At 34.1% G+C, this 12927-nt stretch overlaps 2 protein-coding genes across 3 annotated transcripts in view; both read right to left on the bottom strand.

Annotated features, from left to right (window-relative positions):
- Nucleotides 1–12927, bottom strand: part of LOC143246627 (cell adhesion molecule Dscam1-like) — a 254917-nt gene that overhangs the window by 23158 nt on the left and 218832 nt on the right. The window lies entirely within an intron of this gene.
- LOC143247879 (cell adhesion molecule Dscam1-like) overlaps nucleotides 1–12927 on the bottom strand; it is a 39624-nt gene that overhangs the window by 20516 nt on the left and 6181 nt on the right. Inside the window, exons 5-7 of the mRNA XM_076496435.1 lie at nucleotides 10339–10458; nucleotides 6437–6610; nucleotides 2270–2417 (exon numbers count right to left, since the gene is read on the bottom strand). Coding sequence (XP_076352550.1) covers nucleotides 2270–2417; nucleotides 6437–6610; nucleotides 10339–10458 — 442 coding nt within the window. The remainder of the gene's footprint in view (nucleotides 1–2269; nucleotides 2418–6436; nucleotides 6611–10338; nucleotides 10459–12927) is intronic.

Genomic DNA, 12927 nt, shown 5'->3' with positions numbered 1-12927 from the left:
AGGTTAAAATATATCACTGTGTGAAGTGAGAAAGTTGTCTCCCCTATATAGAGTCTTTCTTTGAAAGGGGTAATGAGGTTAAAATATATCACTGTGTGAAGTGAGAAACTTGTCTCCCTATATAGAGTCTTTCTTTGAAAGGGGTAATGAAGTTAAAATATATCACTGTGTGAAGTGAGAAAGTTGTCTCCCCTACATAGAGTCTTTCTTTGAAAGGGGTAATGAGGTTAAAATATATCACTGTGTGAAGTGAGAAACTTGTCTCCCTACATAGAGTCTTTCTTTGAAAGGGGTAATGAAGTTAAAATATATCACTGTGTGAAGTGAGAAACTTGTCTCCCCTACATAGAGTCTTTCTTTGAAAGGGGTAATGAAGTTAAAATATATCACTTTGTAAAGTGAGAAACTTGTCTCACCTATATAGAGTCTTTCTTTGAAAGGGGTAATGAGGTTAAAATATATCACTGTGTGAAGTGAGAAACTTGTCTCACCTATATAGAGTCTTTCTTTGAAAGGGGTAATGAAGTTAAAATATATCACTTTGTAAAGTGAGAAACTTGTCTCACCTATATAGAGTCTTTCTTTGAAAGGGGTAATGAGGTTAAAATATATCACTGTGTGAAGTGAGAAACTTGTCTCACCTATATAGAGTCTTTCCAGTTATACCCTAGCCGTTGTAAAACATCAGAACAGAAACCTTAGACAAAAGCATTAGAACAGGGGCTCCACCGAAAGATATACTAGAACAGAAACCTTATAGTGTATTACAACATACTCTACAACAAGATGCGATATAACAGAGATCTTACAACAAAACCATTAGAACAGAGACTCTAATAAAAATCTACAACAACATTGATCTTATGTTTATGTAAGATATACTAAAAAAGAAGCCTTATAACCAGATGTACCATGACAGGAGTCTTACAGACAGGTGTACCATGACAGGAGTCTTATAACCAGATGTACCATGACAGGAGTCTTATAACCAGATGTACTACGACAGAAGTCTTATAGCCAGATGTACCATGACAGGAGTCTTATAACCAGATGTACCATGACAGGATTTTTATAGCCAGATATACCAGGACAGGATTCTTACAGACAGATGTACCATGACAGAAGCCTTACAGACAGGTGTACCATGACAGGAGTCTTATAGCCATACGTACTACGACAGAAGTCTTATAGCCAGTTGTACTATGACAGGAGTCTTATAGCCATATGTATTACGACAGAAGTCTTATAACCAGATGTACCATGACAGGAGTCTTATAGCCAGATGTACCATGACAGGAGTCTTATAGCCATACGTATTACGACAGAAGTTTTATAACCAGATGTACCATGACAGGAGTCTTATAGCCAGATGTACCATGACAGGAGTCTTATAGCCACACGTACTACGACAGATGTCTTATAGCCAGATGTACCAGGACAGGATTTTTATAGCCAGATATACCAGAACAGGATTCTTATAGCCAGATATACCAGGACAGGATTCTTATAGCCAGATATACCAGGACAGGAGTCTTATAGCCAGATGTACCATGACAGAAGTCTTATAGCCAGATGTACCATGACAGAAGTCTTATAGCCAGATGTACCATGACAGGAGCCTTATAGCCAGATGTACCAGGACAAGATTCTTATAGCTAGATGTACCATGACAGAAGTCTTATAGCCATACGTACTACGACAGAAGCCTTATAGCCAGATGTACCAGGACAAGTCTTATAGAAAGATCCACATATTGTGATTTATTGATTAAAACAGGACTTAGATAATGAAAACCTGTACTGTCAGAACGAAACGACACCAAACAAACAGAAAACAGTTAATAAATAATATGCTTTATGTTATAACTAACCGTGTGTTTCATAACACAGAAGGAGGTATAACCAATCAGCAATGTTAATTGTGAGATAATAACAGAATAAAGAAGCAATGGCTTCTTGAAATATCTATTTCATGGCAGACTTACAAAACGTGGAAACTCTGATGAATATTCACTAATAGAAGTAAAGCTTTACTAATTTGAATATATGTGTTTTAAACATTAGTGACATAATTGAGCTAATCATTGAATAATTGTTCTATAACATTAAGCAGTCTTTTAAATAAATGCTTTTAATTCTCAAGTTCTAACATTAATCAATTTGATTAATATATTTTTTTTTGACTTGAAGTCTAACACTAAACCATGTGATTAATAACTGGTCTGGTTTTTCTACTTCAAAGTCTAAAGTTAAACAGTCTATTTAAGTACCTTTTTTCTGTTTCCAAGTCCAGCGGGTGTTTATCTCTCTGCCACTTTACAACCAAAGTCTGCTTTCCTTCAGCTACACATTTTAAAATTGTTTTATCTCCCTTGGCAACGGTCTGGCTGGTAAAAGTACTTTCAAAACGTGGTGGTGCTGAGGATGGTGAGAGATATATAGAAACAAGTTTACTAAACATATGCGTGTGTTCTAAAACTTTTCACCAGCTATATGTAATTACAGGATACGAACTTTCGTGTCTTTAAAACTGACTAGACTTAAACAGAAAGTGATACTGGTTTTTGTGTTTGGAAACTGAAGACTTAAACAGAAGATGATACTAGCTTTTGCGTCTGGAAACTGACGATTAAACAGAATTGATACGAATTGTCGTGTCTGTGAAACTGACTAGGCTTAAACAGAAAGTGATACTAGTTTTTGTGTCTGGAAAACTGATGAGACTTAAACAGAGATCATGAGACAAGTCCTAAGTTTTAGTTTTAAAGGTTAAGCTGGACATTAAGTCTTCGAGGGACTAATGCAGTAGAACAAGAAGATATACATTATGCAAATTCGTCCATATGAAGATGTATTGAAAGAAATTGTTGTTTATATATGTGGTCAACATCGTTACATTACAATAAGTACATAATGACGATATTTCAGAAGAATGCACGAGAACTGAAGTCATATTGGTTCACTTCCCTCTAGTTCCCTTTTCATATTTATGGAAACATGAAAGTATCCTCTTCATGAATGGCTTGTAATACTCTTTCTACGATGAATCTTGTTTGATAAGTATCTTCCAATGAAACAGGGGTATGTTTACTGCATCTCTAAAATCCGGACTTCGATTCCCCGCAGTGGATACATTAGATTGCACAATGTGGATTTACTCTAAACCAAACATAATGTTTATCGTATCATCGCTTTTGATCTATTAGGAAGTCCAAATGTATTAGGATGATAAAAGTAAGACATTTCTGTCTAGCTTGTTCAGAAACAAGGTTCTTGGATTTTGTACTTTCTCTCAACTATTTCTCAACATATACTGAATAGTTGAGTTTGTGAAGTCTGTTTTAGACCTTCCTCAATATGTACTGACTTTGTGTAGATTTCTTTCAGAGCGACCTCTATACACAGTGGATCAAGGCTTACTTGGTGAAGATCTTTTTTAGAGCTTTTTCTGTACATATTACTTGTTTGTTTTTTGCGCAAAACAATAGAGGGCTATTTGCGTTAGCCGTCCCTGATTTAGACTAGAGGGAAGGCAGTTAGTCATCACCACCTACCGCCAACTATTTGGCTACTCTTTTACTAAAGTATAATGGGATTGGCAGTTTCATTATGATGCTCAAAGGGCGAGTATGTTTGGTGTAACGAGATTCGAACTGGCGACCCTCAGATAATGAGTCGAGCTCCCTGACCGTCTGGCCATGCCGGATTGCCTATTCACATTAAACTAAGGTTGATTTTTCCTGCAGTCACTTTCAGAGTTTCCTCCAAACACGGTGAATTAAGTTTGAGTATTTAAAGGTTTGTTTCTCAGGCTTTCCTACAAACACATTGAATGAGGGTTAAATTTGTAAAGTTGTTCCTTACAAACATCTCTATATAGGAGGAATTAAGATCGAACTCGTGAGGTTTGGTTATTTTGTGTTTCTACAAACACACTGAATTAGAGCATGTTGGTTCTTATGTATTTCTACAAACACACTGAATTAGAGCAAGTTGGTTCTTATGTATTTCTACAAACACACTGAACTAGAGCATGTTGGTTCTTATGTATTTCTACAAACACACTGAATTAGAGCATGTTGGTTATTTTGTGTTTCTACAAACACACTGAATTAGAGCATGTTGGTTCTTATGTATTTCTACAAACACACTGAATTAGATCATGTTGGTTTTTATGTATTTCTACAAACAAACTGAATTAGAGCATGTTGGTTCTTATGTGTTTCTACAAACACACTGAATTAGATCATGTTGGTTCTTATGTGTTTCTACAAACACACTGAATTAGAGCATGTTAGTTCTTATGTGTTTCTACAAACACACTGAATTAGATCATGTTGGTTCTTATGTATTTCTACAAACACACTGAATTAGATCATGTTGGTTCTTATGTGTTTCTACAAACACACTGAATTAGATCATGTTGGTTCTTATGTATTTCTACAAACACACTGAATTAGAGCATGTTGGTTCTTATGTATTTCTACAAACACACTAAATTAGAGCATGTTGGTTCTTATGTATTTCTACAAACAAATTGAATTAGATCATGTTGGTTCTTATGTATTTCTACAAACACACTGAATTAGATCATGTTGGTTCTTATGTGTTTCTACAAACACACTGAATTAGATCATGTTGGTTCTTATGTATTTCTACAAACACACTGAATTAGAGCATGTTGGTTCTTATGTATTTCTACAAACACACTAAATTAGAGCATGTTGGTTCTTATGTATTTCTACAAACAAATTGAATTAGATCATGTTGGTTCTTATGTATTTCTACAAACACACTGAATTAGATCATGTTGTTTCTTATGTATTTCTACAAACACACTGAATTAGATCATGTTGGGTTTTATGTATTTCTACAAACAAACTGAATTAGAGCATGTTGGTTCTTATGTATTTCTACAAACACACTGAATTAGATCATGTTGGTTTTTATGTATTTCTACAAACAAACTGAATTAGAGCATGTTGGTTCTTATGTGTTTCTACAAACACACTGAATTAGAGCATGTTAGTTCTTATGTATTTCTACAAACACACTGAATTAGATCATGTTGGTTCTTATGTGTTTCTACAAACACACTGAATTAGATCATGTTGGTTCTTATGTGTTTCTACAAACACACTGAATTAGATCATGTTGGTTCTTATGTATTTCTACAAACACACTGAATTAGAGCATGTTGGTTCTTATGTATTTCTACAAACACACTAAATTAGATCATGTTGGTTCTTATGTGTTTCTACAAACACACTGAATTAGATCATGTTGGTTCTTATGTATTTCTACAAACACACTGAATTAGAGCATGTTGGTTCTTATGTATTTCTACAAACACACTAAATTAGAGCATGTTGGTTCTTATGTATTTCTACAAACAAATTGAATTAGATCATGTTGGTTCTTATGTATTTCTACAAACACACTGAATTAGATCATGTTGGTTCTTATGTATTTCTACAAACACACTGAATTAGATCATGTTGGTTCTTATGTATTTCTACAAACACACTGAATTAGATCATGAAAGTTCTTTTCTCAAATCTTCCTTCTCACTCAGAGAATGAAGTTTACTTCTGTTAAAGTTTCTCTCAGAAACTCGTATTTACACAAACAATTAAGGTGAGATTTGTGAAAGCGTATCTTTTAGGCCTTACTTTCAGATATTAAACTATGCTCGAGTTTTTTGAAAAACGTATTATCAAATAGTCCAAATAACAACCTCGCACATTTTAGTTCCACTTCCACACACACAAAAGGAAACAACAACAAAGAAATACTTGATATATATATACATAAGTTTCTCCACGCGCATCCCACTATGCAAGAAGTGTCTTTTAACTTCCTACCGCCATTTTTAACGAATATGAAGTTAAACCTGACAACAAAAATCTGTATAAAAGGTTGGACAATATTTAGATTCTTATGTTTAGTCTGTAATTAGTCTGTTAACAAACCCGTATTTGCTGTTCATACGTTAAAACTTAATAAAATAATATCTTGAACCACAGTGCCATTTTTCTATAGATAAAAACACAGTTATGGCCCGGCATGGCCAAGTGGGTTAAGGCGTTCGACTCCTAATCCGAGGGTCGCAGGTTGGAATCCCCGTCGCACCATACATGCTCGCCCTTTCAGCCGTGCGGACATAATAATGTTACGGTCAATCCCACTATTCGTTGGTAAAAGAGTAACCCAAGAGTTATCGGTGGGTGGTGATGACTAGCTGCCTTCCCTCTAGTCTTACACTGCTAAATTAGGGACGGCTAGCGCAGATAGCCCTCGAGTAGTTTTACGCGAAATTCCAAAACAAACAAACAGACACAGTTTTTTCTCATCATAAAATTTGTCGTAAGGATAGTTTTACTTTTACCAAATAATGTCAAAGTACCTGTAAACGTGTTCAACATGAAACGTCTTACCATGTACAGTAACATCAACTAGTTTGGTCAGTCCACTTCCGATGTTGTTTGTGGCTTGACAGATGTAGTGTCCGGCGTCGCTGTCCTCTACATCTTGGATGGCCAACGTGCCATTGCTGTATACCTGTGTGCGGAAATTTGGGTGGAGTTCTCTGAAAGATCCAAGATGTGTCTCTGAAAGAAACGTAAAACAGCAAGTCTCAGATTCAGTCTGAGGATGGTAAAAGTTTGAACAACGCGTTTTATTTTATTTTAGGAAAACTTAATCTCTGTCTGACGAAATAAAATTGCACCTGCAACATTAAAAAACAGATTCGTGTAACTGTTCTGTAAATGTTACTATAGGGACAGCTGTATTTTTATTGCGTAAGATACATGTTTCTTTTCATTTGTAAAATAAATAAAACTGTTCTGAAGCGTGTAATATTTTCGTTCCATTATTGTTCTAATATTCATCACTCGCTCTTTAGATTTGTTTTTGTTTTTTTGGAATTTCGCACAAAGCTACTCGAGGGCTATCTGTGCTAGCCGTCCCTAATTTAGCAGTGTAAGACTAGAGGGAAGGCAGCTAGTCATCACCACCCACCGATAACTCTTGGGTTACTCTTTTACCTACGAATAGTGGGATTGACCGTCACATTATACACCCCCACGGCTGGGAGGGTGAGTATGTTTAGCGCGACGCGGGCGCGAACCCGCGACCCTCGGATTACGAGTCGCACGCCTTGCGCGCTCGGCCATGCCAGGCCCGCTCTTTAGATAAACTGTTTTTTTCCTTTTCTATTTTGGACCCTGTAAAAGCTCTTCCGAAAAAGAAAAAAAAGAACCTAAGTTATTTGTGTGTGTGTATGTTTGGGTAGGTGGGGTTAGTTCTATAATATTAGGTGTCATGCGAGAGTTAAACCAAGCTCACAGCACGTGCTGATTTCCTGTGTGCGGTGAAGCCTGATCTGAAATATTATTGTCATACGTTCGAATGACCAATTTGGGCATTTACGCTGGTTTTTTTAAATGAAGCTGGGCTATATTTAAAACTCTAGTGGTCATCTTTTTGTTACGTCAACACTTATACATGCTTCGTATGAGACTGTAAAATAGATCTGAAACTGAATGAACTGAAATATTTATCTACTTGTAGAACTAGTATTAACATTCACTCTGATTTTGTCTGTGGATTTGAGTTGCATCTGAAACAGTAAAAGTCATAAATTGATATAACCAATGCCAAGAGTCGTATTAATATTGTACAAATGAAAGATTTGCCATATGTATCATGTGACTCACACAGCAACACAGAGAAAGGCCGCGTATTTAAAGGAACATAACTGAACATTGCCTTCTTTGAGTAAATATTCGTTACGAAAGCCAGGTTTCGTGGACTTAACAAATGGTAAATGAAGTTTGAAGACATAAAATGAATTCCAATTGTTTATAAATTACCTCAATGAGAGATTAAGGACCTTTAGCTAAATACATTTAATATCATAATTACAATTTCAATATCATGAAACTTTACAAACATATTATATGTAAGGTTTCGTTGCTCTTGTCGTGTTTTCAGTATTTAATACACTATACTGTATCATGATGTTATCTGTGTGTAAAAATTGTTTTGACGTCGTACGATAGGAAATGGTTATGTTGCCTCTAGTGGCACAGCGGTATGTCTGCGGACTTACAAACCAGGTTTAGATATCAATAGTGGGCTGGTGGGCAGAGCACAGATAGCCCATTGTGAAGCTTTGTGTTTAAATAGAAAAAAAACAATAACAAACAAAACAAAACAAAGCCTCTAGTGGCACAGTGGTATGTCTGCGGACTTACAAACCAGGTTTAGATATCAATAGTGGGCTGGTGGGCAGAGCACAGATAGCCCATTGTGAAGCTTTGTGTTTAAATAGAAAAAACAATAACAAACAAAACAAAACAAAGCCTCTAGTGGCACAGTGGTATGTCTGCGGACTTACAAACCAGGTTTAGATATCAATAGTGGGCTGGTGGGCAGAGCACAGATAGCCCATTGTGAAGCTTTGTGTTTAAATAGAAAAAAAACAAAAACAAACAAAACAAAACAAAGCCTCTAGTGGCACAGTGGTATATCTGCGGACTTACAAACCAGGTTTAGATATCAATAGTGGGCTGGTGGGCAGAGCACAGATAGCCATTGTGAAGCTTTGTGTTTAAACAGAAAAAAACAAAACAAAGCCTCTAGTGGCACAGTGGTATGTCTGCGGACTTACAAACCAGGTTTAGATATCAATAGTGGGCTGGTGGGCAGAGCACAGATAGCCCATTGTGAAGCTTTGTGTTTAAATAGAAAAAAACAAAACAAAGCCTCTAGTGGCACAGTGGTATGTCTGCGGACTTACAAACCAGTTTAGATATCAATAGTGGGCTGGTGGGCAGAGCACAGATAGCCCATTGTGAAGCTTTGTGTTTAAATAGAAAAAAAACAATAACAAACAAAACAAAACAAAGCCTCTAATTGGCACAGTGGTATGTCTGCGGACTTACAAACCAGGTTTAGATATCAATAGTGGGCTGGTGGGCAGAGCACAGATAGCCCATTGTGAAGCTTTGTGTTTAAATAGAAAAAAACAATAACAAACAAAACAAAACAAAGCCTCTAGTGGCACAGTGGTATGTCTGCGGACTTACAAACCAGGTTTAGATATCAATAGTGGGCTGGTGGGCAGAGCACAGATAGCCCATTGTGAAGCTTTGTGTTTAAATAGAAAAAAAACAATAACAAAGGCAAAAAAATGTAGTACTAAAACGAACATATTAAATCCTTATTCGTTTTTTACGTTGTTAAGCGATTATTTACGCAGATTGTAGCGTACTTTACATACCATATCTGGAATTAATTAGGATTTGAAATCTGGGCACTTCCATTACTGTAGCTATTAGATATGAAAGTGACACACTTCAGAATTAATTTAATATAGTTGAAATTTCTCACTTTTTTATATACAGAGGTTTAATGGCACCACTTTATAGGAACGAGCCGTGTATGTTGCTAGTATGAAGAATCCACCACAGATGAGGGTCGCGATGCCACAAGTAACAGGTTTAGTAACTATGTATTTTGGTCACAGTGAATTACAGAACGTTCTGCCTTACAGTGGAACAGCGATATGTCTGCGGACTCATGCTGCTTAAAATTGGGTTTCGATAGCCGTAGTGGGCAGAGCACAGATAGCCCATTGTATAGCTTTGTGCTTAATTCTAAACGAACAAATAAACAGAATGCTGTAATACCAAAATGTCGCTGGAGGGTTTGCCTATTAAGAGAAGGTTGTTCTTGTGAAAAGATTGTTAAGCGATGTGGGGAAAAAGAGCAAAGCATTTCGAAGGGGGCGCTTCAGTCTTCTCCATGAAAGTAAAACAACTCGTGGATACAGCAGTGGGATACGAAACCGTACTTCAAGTCAATATGGATCGAAGATTTAATCTGTATAAACCGACTGAGCTGGACTCATCTCCTGGCATAACATAAAACAAATGGTGGTGAAGTTACAAGATATTTACAAAGCAGAAGCTGACAGATTTCCAGCCGCACTTCAGAGTCAACTGGAATCATCTCGAATTCCCAATGCGCGTTTAGTTTTTGGCTTGTTTAATGTTAGACTTGAAAACAAAAGACCACGTAGAGCGTGAGGTATACGAACATTTGTAAAGATATGTGTGATCTAAAAATTATCTCAACTTCTTTCGCAGAAACTGTTACAATGGAACTTGTGATGGTGGATAATAATGCCAAATCATGGTCATCAAACTAAGCACGATCTATGTTGGAAGAAGTAATTTCAAGAGCACTTTGAGGTCTAGAATATTGTTTTTATAAAGTACAATGAATTCTCACCAGATTAGTTATTTTTTTCTAAGATAGCACTTTTTACCTAAAGGTCTCTTCCAGGACATCCGTGGTTTAGGATAGCCTTCAGCAAGACAGTCAATTACCACTGTTTCTCCACGAATGACGTTTTTATCAACAGGTTCCGTCAACCAACGTGGTGGCACTGAAAAAGAATCAATCTGAGATAAATCACCTTATATTGAAACAATAAAACTGAGTCATCAAACTTTATAAATCACCTTATATTGAAACAATAAAACTAAGTTATCAAACTTTATAAAGTACCTTATATTGAAACAATAAAACTAAGTTATCAAACTTTATAAAGTACCTTATATTGAAACAATAAAACTGAGTCATCAAACTTTATAAATCACCTTATATTGAAACAATAAAACTAAGTTATCAAACTTTATAAAGTACCTTATATTGAAACAATAAAACTAAGTTATCAAACTTTATAAAGTACCTAATATTGAAACAATAAAACTGAGTCATCAAACTTTATAAAGTACCTTATATTGAAACAATAAAACTGAGTCATCAAACTTTATAAAGTACCTTATATTGAAACAATAAAACTGAGTCATCAAACTTTATAAAGTACCTTATATTGAAACAATAAAACTGAGTCATCAAACTTTATAAAGTATCTTATACTGAGACAATAAAACTGAGTCATCAAACTTTATAAAGTATCTTATATTGAAACAATAAAACTGAGTCATCAAACTTTATAAAGTACCTTATATTGAAACAATAAAACTGAGTCATCAAACTTTATAAAGTACCTTATATTGAAACAATAAAACTGAGTGATCACACTTTATAAAGTACCTCATATTGAGACAATAAAACTGAGTCATCAAACTTTATAAAGTACCTTATATTGAAACAATAAAACTGAGTCATCAAACTTTATAAAGTACCTTATATTGAAACAATAAAACTGAGTCATCAAACTTTATAAAGTATCTTATATTGAAACAATAAAACTGAGTTATCAAACTTTATAAAGTATCTTATACTGAGACAATAAAACTGAGTCATCAAACTTTATAAAGTATCTTATATTGAAACAATAAAACTGAGTCATCAAACTTTATAAAGTACCTCATATTGAAACAATAAAACTGAGTGATCACACTTTATAAAGTACCTTATATTGAGACAATAAAACTGAGTCATCAAACTTTATAAAGTACCTCATATTGAAACAATAAAACTGAGTCATCAAACTTTATAAAGTACCTCATATTGAAACAATAAAACTGAGTGATCACACTTTATAAAGTACCTTATATTGAAACAATAAAACTGAGTCATCAAACTTTATAAAGTACCTTATATTGAAACAATAAAACTGAGTCATCAAACTTTATAAAGTACCTTATATTGAGACAATAAAACTGAGTCATCAAACTTTATAAAGTATCTTATACTGAGACAATAAAACTGAGTCATCAAACTTTATAAAGTATCTTATATTGAAACAATAAAACTGAGTCATCAAACTTTATAAAGTACCTTATATTGAGACAATAAAACTGAGTCATCAAACTTTATAAAGTATCTTATATTGAGACAATAAAACTGAGTCATCAAACTTTATAAAGTATGTTATACTGAGACAATAAAACTGAGTCATCAAACTTATAAAGTATCTTATATTGAAACAATAAAACTGAGTCATCAAACTTTATAAAGTACCTTATATTGAAACAATAAAACTGAGTCATCAAACTTTATAAAGTACCTTATATTGAGACTATAAAACTGAGTCATCAAACTTTATAAAGTATTTTATATTGAAACAATAAAACTGAGTGATCACACTTTATAAAGTACCTTATATTGAGACAATAAAACTGAGTCATCAAACTTTATAAAGTACCTCATATTGAAACAATAAAACTGAGTCATCAAACTTTATAAAGTACCTCATATTGAAACAATAAAACTGAGTGATCACACTTTATAAAGTACCTTATATTGAAACAATAAAACTGAGTCATCAAACTTTATAAAGTACCTTATATTGAAACAATAAAACTGAGTCATCAAACTTTATAAAGTACCTTATATTGAGACAATAAAACTGAGTCATCAAACTTTATAAAGTATCTTATACTGAGACAATAAAACTGAGTCATCAAACTTTATAAAGTATCTTATATTGAAACAATAAAACTGAGTCATCAAACTTTATAAAGTACCTTATATTGAGACAATAAAACTGAGTTATCAAACTTTATAAAGTATGTTATACTGAGACAATAAAACTGAGTCATCAAACTTATAAAGTATCTTATATTGAAACAATAAAACTGAGTCATCAAACTTTATAAAGTACCTTATATTGAAACAATAAAACTGAGTCATCAAACTTTATAAAGTACCTTATATTGAGACTATAAAACTGAGTCATCAAACTTTATAAAGTATCCTCTATTGAAACAATAAAACTGAGTCATCAAACTTCATTTTTTTTTTATTTTGTGTTCTATTTGTTCAAACTTTTATTGACGTTTAAATTGTTCATCTTGATTTAATAGTGTAAATGTAATACAACAACGAGTTTGATTGTTACGTAAAAGGTAATTTTTGAAGTAAGATTACTTATAATGCTCTT

Source organism: Tachypleus tridentatus, chromosome 3, assembly GCF_004210375.1.
Source record: "Tachypleus tridentatus isolate NWPU-2018 chromosome 3, ASM421037v1, whole genome shotgun sequence".
NCBI lineage: Eukaryota > Metazoa > Arthropoda > Merostomata > Xiphosura > Limulidae > Tachypleus > Tachypleus tridentatus.
The sequence above is the reverse complement of the archived record's forward strand: the minus strand, read 5'-3'. Positions and strand labels throughout refer to the sequence as shown.